We start from the raw sequence: 18,994 nt of genomic DNA on the forward strand, positions 1-18,994 counted from the left end.
GGGAGGCTGCTCCTCGGAGCAGCAGAAGGAATGAAGCCAGACCCAGACGCCAGCAGCCCTGCCCTCAGCCAGGGTCCATCCTTGCTGGTCCCCGGAGCTGAGCCCTCACCCCGCCGGCAGCTGCAGGGAGCAGTTGGGAGGTGCTGGGGGTGGGGATGCCACACAGGCTCTGACCCTGCCGAGCGGCACTGGGGTGGGAGCAGGCATGGGCTTGCCAGCGCTGATTATTTCGGGTGGGAAAGGAACGCGTGGGCGGCAGCTGCGGCGCGGAGCTGCCCCTGCCGTGCGAGCCGCAGACAATGAGGGCTGCGGCTGGGCTCAGCAGCTGGTCTGGGAGCAGCTCCCCGGGGCCAGCGGGCATGGGCAGGGTGACCTGGTGCCGCCCGTGGGCCGGGGCAGCTGTCAGGAGCGCAGGGGCCAGAAGTGTTTGCTCCCAAGAGGAAAGCTGCCCCTGAGAGCCCAGGCAGGGGCAGCGGCACCGCCGAGCTGCCGCCCGTGAGAGCCCAGGCAGGGGCAGCGGCACCGCCGAGCTGCCGCCCCTGAGAGCCCAGGCAGGGGCAGCGGCACCGCCGAGCTGCCGCCCCTGAGAGCCCAGGCAGGGGCAGCGGCACCGCCGAGCTGCCGCCCGTGAGAGCCCAGGCAGGGGCAGCGGCACGGCGGAGCTGCCGCCCGTGAGAGCCCAGGCAGGGGCAGCGGCACGGCGGAGCTGCCGCCCGTGAGAGCCCAGGCAGGGGCAGGGGCACCGCGGAGCTGCCGCCCCTGAGAGCCCAGGCAGGGGCAGCGGCACGGCGGAGCTGCCGCCCCTGAGAGCCCAGGCAGGGGCAGCGGCACGGCGGAGCTGCCGCCCGGGGCACCCAGCGCTGCCGGGACCATGTGTGCCCGCAGCGGGGCTTGGGGCTCCGCGGCCCCGGGCTGCACAGCCTCTGCAGGGGCTGAACGGGGGTGGCAAGCCCCCAGGAAGCACTTTTCCCACGGATCGGGTTCCCAATGAGCCGTTGAGGCTCCAGACGTCCCCATCCATGCAGCCAGCTTCCGTGGCCTTGCAGAGGGCATCCCCTGCAGCAGGACATCCCATGTGCCCCTCAGCTCTTGGCCGAAGTCTCACCGTGCCCATGCCCATCTCCCTGCCCCACCGTGCTCAGCACTGCTCCCGTCCTGTTCCCCACCGCTCTGCTGAGGGCAGTGCTCAGTGACAAGCTTAGAAGAGCTGCTGGTGTGGGTGCTCAGCTCCCCACAGCCTCTCTCCCCCCAGCATGGTGCCTCTCTCTGCGTGGGCTCAGCCTTCAGTGCAGCTCCTGGGGGTAGGGGATGCCACAGGACACCATGCCCCCTACTGCTGTGCCAGCCTGCCCGTGGGCTGGGTCCCCTGGGGTGTGCCTGGGCAGCAGGGAAGCCCTGGGGTGAGGTCATGCAGGGATCGAAGCTGTTGGTCTCCTGCACTGCTGCTTATAGAAAGCTTCTTCTCTTCCCTGACCCAGCAGAAGGGCTGGGGGCAGCTGGGAGGGTACAGAGTGAGCTACTGATAAAAGAGGAGGAAAACAACCTGCTTTGGAAGCAGCCTTTAGAGGAATGAAGAAGGCAGACGACAACCAGACCTAAAGCCTGTAAGGGAGGGAAAACAAAAGCTTGCTGGCAGCTCAGTTTCCTACAGAAGTGCTGAGCAGAGCACTGGGCACAGCTCTCAGATGCTGACCTGCTCCTCTCCTTGTATGGGCACAGCCAGGGCTGCTCTTGTGCCTATATTTAATTTGCAAGGCAAAAAAAAAAAAAAGAAAGAAAGAAAAAAAAGCAGCAGCAGTTCCCTCTCCATGCCTCTGCCCCACTGGGCTCGGGCTGGGGAGGCTGCAGCAGGGATGGAATTGCATGGTTGGAAAAAAAAAGGAGTCCTGCTGCTGAGCCAGGAGCCCTTCCTAAACTGGGAGTGAGTGGAACAGGTTCTTGCAACCTAACCCTGGTGCTCAGGAGGCCATCTGGTGACTCCCAGCTGATGGAAATGGAGGCCACCCCCCAGGGCAGCTCCCCCTCCTCTGGGACTCTGTGCCACTTCAGGGCTCACGGAGCTGCTGGGGGCTGGCCTTGATCACAGGAGCACAGAAGGGGTTGGGTTGGAAAGGACCCAACAAAGGACCCATGCAGTCCAACCATTCTCCAGCCTTGCCAAGGCTGGGGCTAAACCTTGGCCCTCAGCACCACAGCTCCAAGGGTGGGGATCCAACCACTGTGTTTTAACTTCTGGGGACAGTGAGAAGGGACCCATGGCAGGACCTGACTGGCCCTGGGGTGGCGTGGCCGTGTTCCCCTCAGTGTCTCTGGCCACTGCACAGCCCCAAGGCCCTTCCTTCAGCAGCAGTGCTCCCCCAAACATCTCTCCCTCTGCCCTTCACTCTGCTGCGAGAGGAAGATGGATGTTGGAGTGTTCCCTGAGGGCTCTCAGGGGTGTGCACGAACCACACTGGGATGTGCCTTCAGAGCAGTGCTAGGACCCTGGAGGGGACCTCTGGCTGCAGCTCTTCTCCCTGCTATGATTTATAACCTCTCCTGGAATGGAAACTCTCCTGGCTGCTCCCCAGACTCCTCCATCCCAGCTGGGCACAGGCTGACACAATCCCCACGTTCCTCTCAGCTCCAACCCCAACCAAACCTTCCATGCAGACCTCCCAGAACCTCTGCCCTGGAGCAGAGCAGGAAGAAGGTGAACCCAGGGTGGACACAGATGGCTCCAGGGCGCTGGAGACTGGGGACACTTTATTGGTAAGGCTGGGCCAGGTGGCACTGGAGAGCCTGGCTGTGCCCAGAGGGGGTTGTACACCACAGGAAACAACGACAAACAAGGTCTGCTGCAGAAAGGTGTCTCAGAGCAACTCCAACAGCTAACTTGTGCAATGCTGCAGCTGGTGTGACCTGCAGGGACAAGGGCACTGGGAGAGGAGCAAGACCCACTGGAGGTCACAGACTGCCACCAGCAGAGCCTTGTGTGCTGCTGCTTTAACTGGCAGGGCAAGGAGAGGTGCCGGGAGTGCAACTGGGGTGCAACTGACAGCTGAAAGGCAGCAAAGTTGGGGCTCCACACCCCCACCTGGAGCTGCTCCAGCCTCAGAAATCCAAACTCAGTTCCTCCAATTGAAGAAGAACTCCAGGCAGAGGGCTTCAAAGTGGGTCAGAGACCAGGGGGCCCAAGGGCACAGGAGCAGGGGCAGATCTCGTTCACAAAACTAGGGGTGTGTTTGCAGACCTGGACACACACATGGAGGGGTGGGGGGGGTGCCTGTGCTGCAGCTCCCACAGGATGGCAGCTTGGAAAGGACCCCAAGGATCAGCTCCTCCAACCTTTAACAATGGCATGGGGCTGAAGAGGCTACCCCCAAGCCATCCCTGACACCACTCACTCTAAAGCAGCTAAAGGCTGTGATTGTTTTAGCAACTCTCAGTCCCCAAAAGCCTCCCCAGGAGGGGCTGGGCCAGCTCCTGAAGCTGCAGTTCTCCAGAGGATGCCACTTGCAGGCGGCTGAAGCCCACAGCTACGCAGAGGGTTCCTCATCACAGTCCAGTTGGAGCTCAGGGCTCTCCTGAAGAGCTGTGGACAGCCTCCAGCTCCTGTCTGGTGGGAAATGTGCTCAGCAGAGCAGAGAACATGGACAAGCTCAGACCCAAACAGCTGTGTTGATGTCAAACCCGGACTGGCTGTAGTCTAAGGTATCAGGAACCTTCCTGGGGCCAGTTTTGCCTTTCTCGCTGTTGCTTTCTGCCTTTGGGCACCTCTCAGCTTTGCTGTGATGGTTCTGGATGCTCCCATGAAGCGGGAAGTAAAATGTGCCCTTGAGTTTGTTCATCTTTTTGGGTCTCTTAGCAATTGCAGGCTGCTTGTCCTCGGGGGGCAGCCAGCAAGGCTTCTCCTTCAGCAGCCGGTCCCGGTCTGGCCGCACGCTCCTCAGGAACTTCTTGAAGATGTTGGCTGTGAGGGAGAACTTCCTGCAGAGCTCCTGGGACCTGCTGATGGACAGGGAGGCCTCGCCCTTCTCCCCCTTCTTATCCAGCTCTGGCAGATCCAACCAGTTCCCCACCAAGTCTGCAAAGATGTTGTCCCCCAAGACCAGCGGCTGCCGGTTCCTGCTCTGGGACATGAGGGAGGATGTCCAGTCGTGGCCTTCATCACAGCCTGGGCACTCCTGGCATGCTCTGCCCTGCCTGCTGGGCTCAAATGTCCTTGGGTGGATCTGCTCTGCTCTGCTCCAGGTGCAGGAAGGTCCTTTTGGGGGGCAGACATCCTCGCTGCAGAGGCTCCTGAAGGAGGAGGGAGTGTCCCCGGGGCGGTTGCTCTCCAGGAGCGCAGCAGGATGGGACAAACCTTCTGGCTGCAGCCCAGCACAGGCGAGGGACCTGGAGCTGTGCCCCTCCAGCAGCACCTCCCCACGCAGCCGCTGCTCCTGCTGGGCCCCGGGCAGGTCTCTGCTGCTCCAGCAGCACTGGTGCTGCTCAGTGCCAGGCACGGTGCCACAGCTCCCCGAGATGTCCAACTGCTCCAGAGCTGTCTGGACCTGGAGGAGCTTCAGCTCCTGCAGGGCGCCCATCATGCAGTTCATCTGCTCGTGCAGCCCGTCCCCCACCTCCTTCATGGAGAGCTGCGGAGGGAAGGAAGCAGGCATGGAGTCAGCAGCCCCAGCAGAGGGCAAGGAGGCTGTGCCCCGGGGGCTGGGCAGCTTCTCGCACATCACTTCTTCCCCACCCGCTGCGCCTCAGACCTGCCACAGAGCCACAGAACTAACCAGGTTGGAAGAGGCCTCTGAGGTCATCCAGGCCAACCCAGCACCTGACCCTTCTGATTAACTAACCCCTGGCACGAAGCCTCCTCGGAAACACCTCCAGGGATGGCGACTCCACCACCTCCCTGGGCAGCCCATTCCAGTGCCAATCACTCTCTCTGACAACAACTTCCTCATCACATCCAGCCCAGACCTGCCCTGGCACAGCTCCAGGCTGTGTCCCCTTCTCCTGTCCCTGGCTGCCTGGCAGCAGAGCCCAACCCCACCTGGCTACAGCCTCCCTGCAGGCAGCTGCAGGCAGCAATGAGCTCTGCCCTGAGCCTCCTCTGCTGCAGGCTGCACCCCCCCAGCTCCCTCAGCCTCTCCTCACAGGGCTGTGCTCCAGGCCCCTCTCCAGCCTTGCTGCTCTTCTCTGAACACCTTCCAGCACCTCAACATCTCTCTTGAATGGAGGAGCCCAGAACTGGACACAGCACTGCAGGTGTGTCCTAACCAGCACTAAGTACAGGGACATCCTACCTGTAGCACAATGCTACAGGCTAAGGGAAATGAAGGGTTAATTGGTGTAGCCACCAAGAAGGTCCTCCAGAGAGCAGAGGCAGCCCCAGTGGGGCTTTTAGAACCATGGAGTCAGTCAGGGTTGGAAGGGACCACAAGGATCACCTAGTTCCAACCCCCCTGCATGGGCAGGGGCACCCTACCCTAGATCAGGGTTCTCAGCTTTTCCTAGGAGCTTCCCCTCTAGGAACAGGAGGAGCTGACAGGGGGAGTGGATTGGATTGGATCTGATCTTTTTTTCTTCCTCTTCTCCTTCTACCTGACAATAAAAATAAGTAGTTTGAGTTTCAATTAATTGCTTGGCAGAAGCCCAAGGTGCAGAACTATGAATGGGTCTGGCTGCTGCCAGTTTTAGCATATTCTGCTGCTTTTGTGTCTTTTGTGCCCTGGAACTAACTGAAATCAGGAGCCAGAACAATGAGCAGAGACCTCTTTTCTTCAGCTAGGTGCTAAAAGCAAATTAAGCCAAACCCCAACGAGGCTCCCACTGCTCCTCTGGAAGATGTCCCCTCCGAGCTTCATAGCCTCACTACCAGCAGCAGCTCTCAGCAGGGGACAAGCAAAGGCACTTCAGTGCCACGGAGGCTTGGTACAAACCAAACCCCCGACCCTCAAATGACTCACATGAAACCAGCAGCCCCTTGGAGGTGTTCAAGGTCAGGTTGGAGGAGGCCTTGAGCGACCTGTTCTAGTGGGAGGTGACCCCTGCCAGGGACTGGCTGAGCTTTGAGGTCCCTTCCAACCTAAACCATTCTATGATTCCATGATCCCCAAGCCAGGACCTTTAGCAGCAGTTCTGCTTTACCCTTGGGCCTTGCTGTGCAGATTTAACTCTCAATATCAGTCTTAAAATAGGGCAAGTTATTTTCCAGAGCTTCCAAACACATACCCCACACCCCCCTGCCTCTCTTTGCTTTCCCTCTGTTGCTTTCTCTCTCTCTCTCTCTCTTGTGTAGGACCTGGCTCATATTCCCAAAGTGGCATCATAAACCAAATGGGCTCCACTTGCCAACAGCTGCCACTTGTAGGTTTTTTTCCCCTTGAGCAGGGATGGGGAGGGGGAATGGGAAGGAGAAGGAGCAGAGCAGCAGGGGCTGGCAGGGCTGGAGACCTGTCACATTGCACTAAGGTGGTTTGCAGATTGCCACTCCCTAGGAGAAGCTTCAGCCCAGGCTGTCAGGGGCAGTTTACAAAGGCTTGGCACAGGTTTTGTACAGCAACAGACCCCAAAGTGAGGGTGAGAAAAAAGGAGCCCCCAGGTCATGCTCAGCTTCACCTTTGCTTTGCTGCTTCACATCTCCTTTGCTTTAACTAAGTCCAGCTCCATCCCCTGCCCTAGTCCCGCTCCTGCGCCGGCATCTGACCGGTGACAAAGAGCAGCCACCCAAACAAATCAGCTCCTTTGTCACAATCCTCCCAAAGCTCCTCAGCAGTTCTGACCACATTTCAAAACCCAGACCCTAAAACCAGCCAGCAGATTTCTCTAACAGCTCCACTCCCAAGGAGCTGCTTTACCACCTGGAACGAGCCCACCAGCTCTGAGGACACAGGAGAATCTCTTCAGCTCCCGACCCCACTGCAGAGTGGCTCCAGCTCGCTGCTTTCCCAGCATCACAATGAAACCTCCACTTCTGCAGAGAGGCAAATGCAGCCCCAGCTCCAGCCCAGCCCAGCTCCTGGGCTTCCCATGCCCCAGCTGGGCCATATGTTCTCCACGCCTCAGACAAAACTATCACCTTACCTCTCCAGACTTGCTGCAAGGCTTCTCCTCCTAACCTTTCTTGCCCTATTAATGGAAGTCTCTTTTTATCTGGGGCTTTGCAAAAAGCTGGATTTGGAGCTGGCCTGGCCCCTCATTGGCCACTGCCACCAAATCCCCTGGCCAGCACGGGGCTGTAATCGCCCCGTGGGGAGTGGCGAGGGTCCTGCAGTAATGACTGGGCTGATCCAAGCCTGCCTGTGCAGGGAGGCTCTGCTGTCACCTCACTGATTCAATTAACCCCCCCCCCACACACACAGCATGATGGGTGGCACTGTGACAACTGAGTACTGCCTTCAGCTTTGGGCTTCTCGCTGGAAGAGGGACAGGGATCTGCTGGAGGGAGTCCCAGGGAGGGCTATGAGGATGATGAGGGGACTGGAGCACTGCCTGGGGAGGAGAGGCTGAGGGACCTGGGGCTGCTTAGTCTGGAGAAGAGAAGACTGAGAGGGGATTGAATCAATGTCTGTAACTATCTGAGGGCTGGGGGTCAGGAGGGGGGGACAGGCTCTGCTCACTGCTCCCTGGGCTAGGACAAGGAGCAGTGGATGGAAGCTGCAGCACAGGAGGTTGCAGCTCAGCACAAGGGGCAACTTCTTTGCTGGAAGGGTCCCAGAGCCCTGGCACAGGCTGCCCAGAGGGGTTGTGGAGTCTCCTTCTGTGGAGCCTTTCAAGGCAGAGGGGTTTGGACTGGATGATCTCTTTGGGTCCCTTCCAACCCCTGACATCCTGGCATCTTGTGAACTCCTGCCTCATCCTCCCAGGCTCTGATGAGCATCAACATTTTATGGGCATGGTTGGTGTGGTTGTTTTCTCACAGGCTGATCCCTGGCATGAAGAGATCTGAGCCCTGACAGCTCAAGCTCCATCACTTTTCCTTCTGAACAAAGGAGCTGGTTCTGCCAAACCTGGCACCAGCACCAGCCTGGGGAGCCTGAGCCACTGGAGCAGGAGTGGAAATGCATTCCTAGGAGAGACTGCAAGGTCTGGAAGCTCCTTCCCTGCTGGCTTCAGCTGTCCCCCTTGCAGCAGAAGGGAATAAACAGGACTCATCTGTCCAGTTTCAGAGACCTGCTTTGAAGTGGGACAGATCCTGCCCTCTGGACTCTCTCTCTGGCAATGTGAACCTCACCACCAGCAAGAGAGGTGTGAAGATCCTGAGGCTTTTAACTCTGCTTACAAACACTGCAAAAGCTTTGGGTTGTGCAATGAAGCAAACAATTTCCCACCCCCCCTCCCCTCTGCCTTATCTTTTGCTCTTCATGGGATCTGTTCAGTCTTTTCTAGACCTGAAGAGTGAGTGAAGCCCAGCCCGAAGTGAAGTCACTGACTGGTGACCAAAGAGTCTGCAGGGGCTTGGAGCTCATCCACTGATAATTACCCTGTGGTAATTAACAGCACTCAGCCTGGAGAGAAAAACCCATAAGTTTCCTCCCCAGTGTCTTACCAGCAACTCTCTCCTCTTTGCCAGGAAGATCTGAGTCCTCTCAGGTTCAGAGTGACCTCCCTCTCCAGAAAAGGAGCAACCTCCCACAGGAGAGAGACCTCCACCCTGGCAAAGGTTTGAGGGTGACCTATTTTGGGCTGCTGGAGGGACTAACAGTTTCTGGGAATGAGCCAGCAGGTTGGGCTGGAAGTGAAGCAGATGCTCCAGCTGCAAGGTGATGAGACCTCAAGGCTGCAGGGTCAGCCCTTGCAGCCTCACTGGCTCTGTGCTCACAAGCTGCAGGCAGAAGGGGCTGGAAGCTGTGATGAACTCCAGCACAGTTTTAAGCAGAGCGTGAACGTGGCACAACCCCCCTGAGAGCCTTCATGTGGCCTGGGGAGAGACCCTGCCTGTGCTTGCTGGGGTTATGCAAGTGGCATTATGTAAGCTGGCCACCACAGGGCATCAGGAGATGTTCTGCCTTCTGCATGGCTGTGAGCTCTAAATCCCAACCCTGTTGTTCAGTCAGCCCCGTGCTGGGTCCTGCTGCGGAGCTGAGCGCAGGGGAAGCAGCATCGGCTGCAAAACATCAACCTGCCCTCTTGTACCTGCAGCTCTCTGCTCCAGGTGCACAAACACAGCAGCATTTCAAGGGCTCTGGGTGTCTCATTTGAGACACTTTGTGCTCCAGCACAGGTTGGCAGCTCTGCCACACTGCAACCACGACAAGGTGCAGATGCTCAAAGCCACCGCTGCTAGAAACGGTTCAAAGTCGGAAGCCTCAAACTGCATCTCACCAACACCCATGAAAACTGCAGCCCCTAACAACTGCCAGGAGAAGGTTTGAGCCTAATCCCAAAGAGAACAGGTCCAGAGGAGGCCACAAAGATGATCAAAGGGCTGGAATGCCTTTCCTGTGAGGACAGGCTGGGAGAGTTGGGTCTGTTCAGCCTAGAGAAGAGAAGGCTCCAGGGAGACCTGAGAGCTCATTTCAGCACCTGAAGGGGACCCACAGGAAAGCTGTGCAGGGACTGCTCAGCAGGGCCTGAGGTGGCAGGGGCAATGGCTTGAAACTGGAGCAGGGGAGACTCAGGTTGGACACCAGGAGGAAGTTCTGCACAAAGAGAGTGGTGAAATAGTGGAACAGGTTGCCCAGGGATGTGGTTGAGGCTCCATCCCTGGAGACATTCAAGGACAGGCTTCATGAGTCCCTGGACAGCCTGATCTAGTTGGAGGTGTCTCTGCTGGCTGCAAGGGGGTTGGATAAGATGCCCTCTGAGGGGCTCTTCCAACCTGATGCAATCTGTGAAGCTGTGAAGAAGCCACCAGAGATGCATTTTACAGCCAGAGCAGAGCAGGGATGGGCACAACTGTGGAGTGTGTTCCCCAGCAGCAGCTGGGATTCAGTGCCTGATGGTGAAGGTTTCTTCTCCAGCAGTGAGGCTTCACCTCCATCCCAACCCTCCTGTGACAGCATGGACAAGACTGAGTGGCTAACTCCTTCTCCAAAGCAAATCTTGCTTGAACTACAGTCACCCTGAACACTGGGAGCTGGGAGGCACAATTCCAAAGCTTCTGGCCTGGATCAGCAGTAGGGTGGCCAGCAGCAGTAGGGCAGCGATCACACCTCTGTTCTGGGCACTGGTGAGGCTGCACCAGCCTCAGTTTTGAGGACAAGAAGGACATTGAGGTGCTGGAGTGGGTCCAGAGAAGGGACAACGAAGCTGGGGAAGGGTCTGCAGAACAGGGCTGGGGAGGAGCCCCAGCTGAGGGACCTGGGGTTGGTTAATCTGGAGGAGACCTCATTGCTCTCCACAGCTCCCTGAAAGGAGGCTGTAGTGAGGTGGGGCTTGGGCTCTGCTCCCTAGTATCAAGTGATAGCAGAGGAAATAGCCTCAAGCTGCATCACAGGAACTTTAGGTTGGAGTTGAGAGCAAATTTCTTTCCTGCAAGAGTGGTCAGGCATTGAAAGAGGCTGCCCAGGGAGGTGGTGCAGCCTCCATCCCTGGAGGTGCACGGGCATGGCACCTGGGGGACATGGTTTAGTGGCCATGGTGGTGTTGGGTTGATGCTTGGACTCAGTGCCCTCAGAGAGCTTTTCCAAACCAACCAGCTCTATGATTCTCAAGCACTTTCAGATGCTCACCAAGGAATATTAAACCTGGAGGGGAGAAATAAACCAGATGCAGAGCGAGCATCTCGCAGGAGTGGCAGAGTTCAGCTGTGGAGGGTTTGTTTTCCCCAGGGTGGAAATCTCCCACTGCAAGCAGCACAGGGCTGAGCCACTGCTGCCTAAGCCAGGCCTTTTTAATGATTCCCTCAAAATACTGCTTCCCAGAACTGAGACCACAATTGGTTTACAGAGTTTACAAATCAATGGCCTCCTCCCCACTCCCAGCACTGATTAACACAGCAGGAGGACAGCTGGCCCCAAGGAACATCCTCTGCAGCTCCTGGCATCTTATCAAAGCCAAGCCAAGCACCTGAGACTGCACAGAAAGGAGATTTCACTTCTCACTTCCCACTTCCCAGGTAAATCAGGACCTTTTTTTCCCACCCCTTTGGGAAGTGATCTTTTCCTGTTTGCATTCACACTCAGCAGTTCTCAGGATGCAGCTCCCATCCGTGCCCCCCCCCCCCCCCCCAAGCCTGGCTGCACATCTGGGGCTGTCCAGATGTGCTAGTTTGAGGCCAAGGAGGATATTTTAGTGAGAGAAATTAGATGCTAGGCTGTGAAAAGGAAGCAATGCTGATGGCTGCTGCACTCATAGGCTTGCTGAGATGGATGAAAGCAAGACCACAACCATAGCTACCACAGCTGCTGTGTGTCTCTGGCTGCCTGCACTTGTCTCCCTAACCTGCTGCCTGTCTAACTAATCCCTCTGCTTCCTAACCCCCCTGGCCCATCCTCCAAACTCACTTTGAACATAAGCCAAAGTCTGGGATAAGGTAGAGGGGTGGGAAGGAGGCGGAAGGGTGGTTGGGAGCCCCTCCTGGGCACTCTGGTTTCTGGGAAGGGAGTTGTGTTTCTGGATTACCTTTTTCACCTCAGTATTCTGTCTGTAGCTGTAGAGATTGTAGATACCTGCTTGGATCTTCTGCTAAGCTGTAAAAACAAAGCTGCACTCTTAGTTTCCAGCTCAGCTGAGTCTAGTCTGGGTGATTTTCTTAAGTGTCAGGGGGCAGGGAACACCCAAACCATCACATCCTTATTCTGGCACCTCACATGAGTGTCTTAGCCATATTTTGACTAGTTGTTTCTCAGCAGAAGAAACTGAGGGCTACAGATTACTGCTGTCTGCTTCTCTCTTCTGCCAGGCAAGCAGCACCAGAAGGGGACACAGCCTCAAGCTGTGCCAGGACACCTTCCAGCACCTCAACATCTCTCTGCAATGGAGGAGCCCAGCACTGGACACAGCACTCAAGCTGTGGCCTGAGCAGTGCTGAGCACAGGGCCAGAAGAACCTCCCTTGTCCTGCTGCCCACTCTGAACCATGCAGCATGCTCCAAAGAGTTCTGCCCAGCCACAGTTGCAGGCTTGCTGAAGATTAATCTGGTTACTGACCCAAAGGAAAAGACAGAAACAATATGAGCAGCTCAGCAGTTCTAAAATAATTTTGGCCTCTCTTATGTCATCCTCTTTAAACACCAATTGTTTGTGGCTGGGCCCTGCTGCCTGTCAGCACTATTATTGCACACTGCTCTTTGCCATTTGGCCTTTCCTGCCCTCAGAGCAAGAGCTTCCTCTCGGTGCTTTCTTCCACCTCCAGGCTGGACATCTGTCTTCCTCCTCATTGCAACAAACAGGCTCTGAGCTCTTCTTCTCACTCCCTGTGCTCAGCTCAAAGTCCTGCTGCGTTCACTGAGGGTTTTCCCTTCTCCCAGCTGTCACAAAAGCTGCTGCAGGTCTGGTGTGCTGGTTTGAGGCTCATTTTTACTGAGACAAATTAAATCATAGAATTCTAGAATCATAGAATCAAGCAGGTTGGAAGAGACCTCCAAAGTCATCCATGTGAAGCATCCTGCACATGTCTGTCCCTGACAAATTGCTTAGGCAAAAGCTCTTCAGGTTAAACAAATCTTTCAGGTATTGAGGGCCAGAGTCATAGAATCACAGAATCAAGCAGGTTGGAAGAGAGCTCCAAGCTCAGCCAGCCCAACCTAGCACCCAGCCCTATCCAGTCAACCAGACCATGGCACTAAGTGCCCCAGCCAGGCTTGGCTGCAACACCTCCAGGGATGGTGACTCCACCACCTCCCTGGGCAGCCCATTCCAGTGCCAATCACTCTCTCTGCCAACAACTTCCTCCTAACACCCAGCCTATGCTTCCCAGCAGGAGGGCTGGACCAGCTGAGCTTTGGAGGTCCCTTCCAGCCCCTGACATTCTGTCATTCTCTAAGTTACTCCTCTGCACCTTCCCTGAAGGAGATTGTGCAATAACCACTCAGGTTTCCAGCACTGCAGCAGTGCTGGGTAAAGACATCCTTAAAGGGACCATTTCTTTCAGCAGAGGCCACACAGGGAGCTGTGGGTTTCCATCTTCTGGAACTGTGAGTGGTGATGTCAGCCTCTGAGTTCTGTCATTTGTGCCTTACTCCCCTGCAGATCAGCAGAGCTGCTCCTTCAGCAGCAGTGAAGTCAGCAGCAGACTCCTCCTGGAGCTCAGCACAGCTCCCAGGAGAGGACCCAGAGTGAGACAAAGGTAAAAAAGAATTGGTTGTATTTTTTCACTCGGACCAAATGTTCTAATCCTGCAAGAAACATCATCCACCAGGACATAAATTCATGTCAGAAGGGAGCCAGACTCCATCCAGCTCCACAATTCCATGCATTCATTAGGAATGTGCAAGGAGAACACTCAGAAGGTCAAGCCAGAGTGGGGAGGTTTGCTTTAAACACCTACTTGAACACTTTTCCTCCTGGAAAAAAAAGGCAAGAGAAACCCCAGAAGCATCTCAGATCCCTCAGGAAAGAGCCCAAACCATGCAAAATAAAGTGACAACTGGAGCTGAGCTGACTGTGAGCCCTCACCAGCTACAGCCACCCAAGCCCCAAGTGCAAGGCAGATCTGCCCCATGGCCTCAGCAGTCTCCAGCTGGCTAAGAAGTGATTCTTAAGACAGAAGAGCCTGGAAAGCTCAGTCCCACTGATGTGGCTGTGTCTAAAGAGCACCAATCCCTGTGCCCAAGCCTGTGGAGGTAATGCCAGCTGCAGTGTGAGGCACGGAAATGAAATGCCTCTGCTAATCCCCTGGCAGGACAATTCTTGTTCAATCTCATCTTTCAGCTGAGATAACATCCTGCTAGCAGACACCACATCCCTGTGCCTCAGAGGCTGGCTGTAGGCTCCCAGCCCAAGGCAAGAGGGCTTTAGGGATGGATACCACATCCCTGTGCCTCAGAGGCTGGCTGTAGGCTCCCAGCCCAAGCAAGAGGGCTTTAGGGATGGATACCACATCCCTGTGCCTGAGAGGCTGGCTGTAGGCTCCCAGCCCAAGGCAAGAGGGCTTTAGGGATGGATACCACATCCCTGTGCCTCAGAGGCTGGCTGTAGGCTCCCAGCCCAAGCAAGAGGGCTTTAGGGATGGATACCACATCCCTGTGCCTCAGAGGCTGGCTGTAGGCTCCCAGCCCAAGCAAGAGGGCTTTAGGGATGGATACCACATCCCTGTGCCTCAGAAGGCTGGCTGTAGGCTCCCAGCCCAAGGCAAGAGGGCTTTAGGGATGGGCATTAATGGTGGTAAGGGCAGATTTACCAGCTCAGGGGCACATCTCACAGCTGCCAGGTGAAGGGCAGATACAGGAGTGGAGAAGCACGACTTTTGGTCCCTGCTGCACAGAAAACAAGATGTGGGAAGGCTGGAAAGCATCCAGAGAAGGGCTGTGAGAATGCTCAGAGGACTGGCAGCCCTGCCACGTGGGGAAAGGCTGAGATGGGTTTTCTTCAGCCCTAAGAAGAGGAGGTTTAGGGGAGACCTTATCACCATGGACCAGGACATAAAAGGTGGCTGCCAGGAGGATGGAGACTCACTTTCAACAAGGAGTCCCATGGCAAAGACAAGGATGGGGACAAGTTACTGCTGGGGAGATGCCCAATGGCATCCAGAAAAAAATGTTTCCCCATGAGAACAGTCAGAGATTGGAATCATCTCCCAGGGGAAGCAGTGGAGTCTCCTACACAGCATTGTCTGAGCACTCAGCCTGCCAGGGTGCTGGACCAGCTCATTTCGACTCCACCATCACCCAGATGATTCTTGGGGTCCCCTTCCAACCTGGCATCCTGGAATTGTGTGAACTGACTGCACAGGCCTACAAACCAGCACTGCACATTCTCACAGACCACTCTGCACCCAGAAATCTGCAGGCTTTTCCCAGAGGAGGTGAACAAAGTCCTGCTGTCTTTGCTGCACACAGAGCGAGGTGCCGGCAGCTGGCACAGCTCCTCTGAAGCTGCTCCAGAGCCTGGTGGCAGGATCCTGGAACAGCCATCAGCTGCCAGCAGAGCTGCCCCCATCCCACAGGGATGAATGGCTGTGTCAGCTGAGGCTCTCCTGGCTCGGAAGCATTTGCCTGTGGAAGCTTCTGAATGAATTCCAATCAAAGGGACACCACACATGCCAGAAACGATCAGCTTACAATGGAAAACATGCGACTGGAACAGGAGAGCTCTCATTGACTGCAGCGGGTCAGATTCATCCCTGGGAGCTCTCTGGGAGCCCTGGCAGAGCTTTCTGGGAGGTGAGGAGTGGTGTGAGCATGCCCAGACCCACACCCACCCGTGACCTGCCTGGCAAAGCCAAGTGTGATCTCAGTGCAGAGCTGTGTTGAAATGCTGGGGCGCAGGCAGCAGCCCCAAACCCAAGCCCACGATGACTGCAACAGAATTAATCAGGCTGGAAAAGACCTTCAGGATCATTTGAGTCCAATCCATCACCTAACACCTTCTAATTAACTGAACCATAGAATCTAATTAACTGAACCATAGAATCATAGAATGGTCTAAGTTGGAAGGGACCTCAAAGCTCAGTCAGTTCCAACCCCCTCTGCCATAGGCAGGGACAGAACAGGTTGCTCAAGGTCTCATCCAACCTGGTCCTGAACACCTCCAGGGAGGTTGTGGAGCACAGAAGCACCCAATGTGATCAAAGATCACATTGGGTGCTTCTGTGCTCCACAACCTCCCTGGGCAACCTGTGCCAGTGTCTCACCACCCTCAACCTGTGCCAGTGTCTCACCACCCTCAACCTGTGCCAGTGTCTCATCACCCTCACTGCAAAGAACCATAGCACTAAGTGCCTCATCCAGGCTCTGCAAAGCAGGAGAAAGCAAACCGGGAGCTGGAATCTTCTAATCCCACCCTAGTGGAGGGAATAGAGTTGCACTTGGAGATAACCTTTCCTTGGGAACAGGGAGCTGTGCCAACATCTGCTCTCTTCTGAGAACATCCCTTCCTCTAAACAGCCCAAAGCTGCTGCACTTGACCCCGAGACAAAGGAAACCTCTGCCAGCTAGTGGCTCCTAGCTCAGGTGGCACACTGGCCAGCTCAGCAAGCCTGGCTCCTCAGAGGGCAGGATTGCAGAACTTCCCCTGCAGGAAACCTGCTCAGAGTCCCTTCCCATCCAGCCAGAGCTGCTCCCCTTCACACACCAAGGCACTTCTAAACTTGCAAGTGGTGCCCTAGAACTGGGCTCCTGTTCAGCTGCACATGAGGTGGCTCCTTGCCTCCATCTGGCCAAATCCTTCCCACCATTCCTGCTGCATGACTCTTGGTTCTGGTGCATTTTCTGACTGCAGGCATGACCTGCCCAGGAATGAAGAAAGTGGAAAAGCAGCAGGGTCAAGAGGTTCAGTTCCCACTCCCCACTCCATGCAGATGGTCCCAGCTGTCTGTGGTGGCTGCGTGCTGCTCTTTAAGGCAACATCAATCTGCTCTCATCCCAGCCTATCTGGAAAGTATTGATTCTTAAAGCTGTTATTGCTCAGGATATCAGTCCTGGTTGTTTTCATTGCTCTCTCTACAACCTCATTGCTCTCTACACCTCCCTGAAAGGAGGCTGGAATGAGGTGGGGGTTGGTGTCTTCTCCCTGCTAGCAGGGAATGAGAAGAATCAGCCTCTGAGATTGTGCCAGAGGAGATTTAGGTTGGACATGAGGAAAAAATTCTTTCCTGCAAGTGTGGTCAGGCATTGGAAGAGGCTGCCTGGGGAGGCAGTGAAGTCACCATCTCTAGAGGGGATCAGAAAACATGTGGACATGGCACCTGGGGACATGGCTTAGTGGCCATGGTGGTGTTAGGTCGATGATCCTAAGGTCTTTTCCAACCAAAACAACTCCATCACTCCGTGTTTGATGCAGTCCTACCCTCTGCGGGATGCAACCTGCAGCTCGTGAGGTCGCTGCTGAAAGGGGTCGTTTCTGAGGGCCCCTCCTGCTGTCACCCCCTGAGCTGTCCTGGCATGGCTGTGCTCACAGCTCCCACACACTGTGCTCTGCTATCCTGGGAAGCTGCTGTTGAAGTCAAAAGTTTTAGCAACAAAAAATGGAGGGGGAGGAATTTGCACACAGAACTCTCTGTTTCTGAATTCCTAAGGCTTAGGAACCTTATGCTAAGGATGCTCTTGTGAAAGGGACTCTTTTGGAGCCATCTCACCTTCCAGTGTCTTTAAAGGCCTCCCAGGGGACACTGCACACATCCTGGTTCAGGGTTTGCATTCCACCTCTCACACCCGGGTCCATCACTTGCCTTTGGCCTAGCTCCTCTGCTTGCTGGGGGATCACTGGTGACACTGGCACGTTCCACGCCGCTGCTTGCTGCCAGGTGCACTCAGGGCAAAGTGCTGCTGCCCAAACCCGTGTTTTGTAGAATCATTAAGGCTGGAAAAGACCTCATTGAGTCCAGCCATCAACCCAGCACCGTCAGGACCACTAAACCCTATCCCCAAGCGCCATGTCTACATGGTTTTAGAACCCCTCCAGGGACGGTGACTCCACCGCCTCCCTGGGCAGCCTCCTCCAACGCCTGACTGCTCCTGCAAGGAAGAAATTGTTCCTGAGATCCAACCTAAACCTCTCCTGGTGCAATCTGAGGCCATTTCCTCTCATCCTATCACTACTACTTGAGAGAAGAGACCAAAACCTTCCTTTCAGGTAGCTGCAGAGAGTCCACTCTGCAGCTCACAGACACCTCCAGGCAGCAGCGCATCCGGACCCTGCCCTGGCACAGCTCCCTACGCTGGCACAGCTCCTTGCCCTGGCACAGCTCCCTGCCCTGGCACAGCTCTAACTTCGGGTGTCTCTGTCATGACTCAAACGCTGTTCCTGCGCCGGGGGCAGGGTGGCAATGCCTCGTGTAAACCCACTCGGCACAACTCCGGCTCGCACAAGCACTAACGCCCACGAAGCCCCGCACCGGGAAGCTTCTGTGCATCCAGAAACTTCACCCACCCGTGTCTGCCCTGCCTCCTTCTCCCCTTTTGTTCTCCTTCTCCCTCTGGCTGAACTCCCGCAGCTCTCCCCAGCCCTGCCCGGTGCCGGAGCCCCACTTTGGGACGTGTCGGTTCTTCCACACCCACCCCCCCGCAGCCGGCGTGTACCGGCAGCTCCCGGGGCGGGCGGACAAGCCCCGGCGAGCCGAGCGGGTGAGGTTTAGCGTCGTGCGGGCTCGGGAGGCGCAGGGGTGATGACAATAGCGTCCCCGCTCCCGCAGAAGTGTTCCCGAGCTCGGGAAGTGGCAGCCGCTCGCTCCCTCCGCATGGCTTTGGCTGCCCTGAACTTGCTCTCACCGAAGACCTCTGCGGATGCCTCTGATCTTTGCGGGCATCTTCTCCCTAGCTCCCCCCTCCCGCACACCCCCGGACACCCTCCCCGCGCCCAGCACCGCGCTTCTCTCCGGCAGGCGACCGCAGCGGTGCCCCCCGAGCAGATCAGACCCCAGGGGGGGTCGGCTGGATGCAACCAGGACCCTCTCCCCCCCCCACCGCCGCTCCCGTCCCGCCGTGCCCCCAGCTGAGGTTCTCCGGGTACCGCCACAGCGGGACGAGCCCCGGGTGTGCGGGGACCCCCCCCCGGCTCCTCCGCCCCCTTACCAGCTCCTGCCTGAGCCGCCGCAGGTGCTGGTCCATGGCCCGGCTCAGCGCGGCGCTGCCATGCCAGCTCCGCCCGCCCGCCCGGGGAGAGGACGGCAGCCGGGCGGGGGGACCGGGGGGAGCCGGGGGCGGCACCGGGGGGGGGAGGGTGGGCAGAGCCCAGCCCAGCCCGGGCAGGGCCAGGGAGGCGGGGGCTGGTGCGGAGCGGGGCTGCGGAGCGGCTGCTGCGAGCGGCGGAGACGGGGAACGGGGCAGTAGCTGCCCCCGCCCCGGGCAGGGGAGTCCCGGTAAAGGCTGCAGGGAGGGGAGAGCCTTCCTGAAGCGGTGCCGGGACCGCGGGAGGAGGTGCGGAGAAGTTCCGAGGGTTGGGTTTGTTTTGCCCGCGATGCTGCGCGGTGATGTGCG

General features: G+C 56.9%; 1 protein-coding gene across 2 annotated transcripts; it reads right to left on the bottom strand.

Annotated features, from left to right (window-relative positions):
• Positions 1–2,728: 2,728 nt before the first annotated feature.
• Positions 2,729–18,685, bottom strand: INKA2 (inka box actin regulator 2). 2 transcript variants are annotated; one of them, XM_064174005.1, is made up of 2 exons: positions 18,590–18,685; positions 2,729–4,619 (listed from the first exon to the last, which is right to left on the bottom strand). In XM_064174005.1, exons 1-2 carry the CDS (start codon positions 18,623–18,625, stop codon positions 3,642–3,644), a joined length of 1,014 nt encoding a protein of 337 aa, XP_064030075.1. In that variant the 5' UTR covers positions 18,626–18,685; the 3' UTR covers positions 2,729–3,641. The 2 variants fall into 2 exon arrangements, with proteins under 2 accessions (XP_064030075.1, XP_064030076.1); XM_064174006.1 differs by lacking the exon at positions 18,590–18,685 and adding an exon at positions 6,837–6,887.
• Positions 18,686–18,994: the final 309 nt, after the last annotated feature.

This window comes from Pogoniulus pusillus, chromosome 39 (genome assembly GCF_015220805.1).
Source record: "Pogoniulus pusillus isolate bPogPus1 chromosome 39, bPogPus1.pri, whole genome shotgun sequence".
Lineage (NCBI taxonomy): Eukaryota > Metazoa > Chordata > Aves > Piciformes > Lybiidae > Pogoniulus > Pogoniulus pusillus.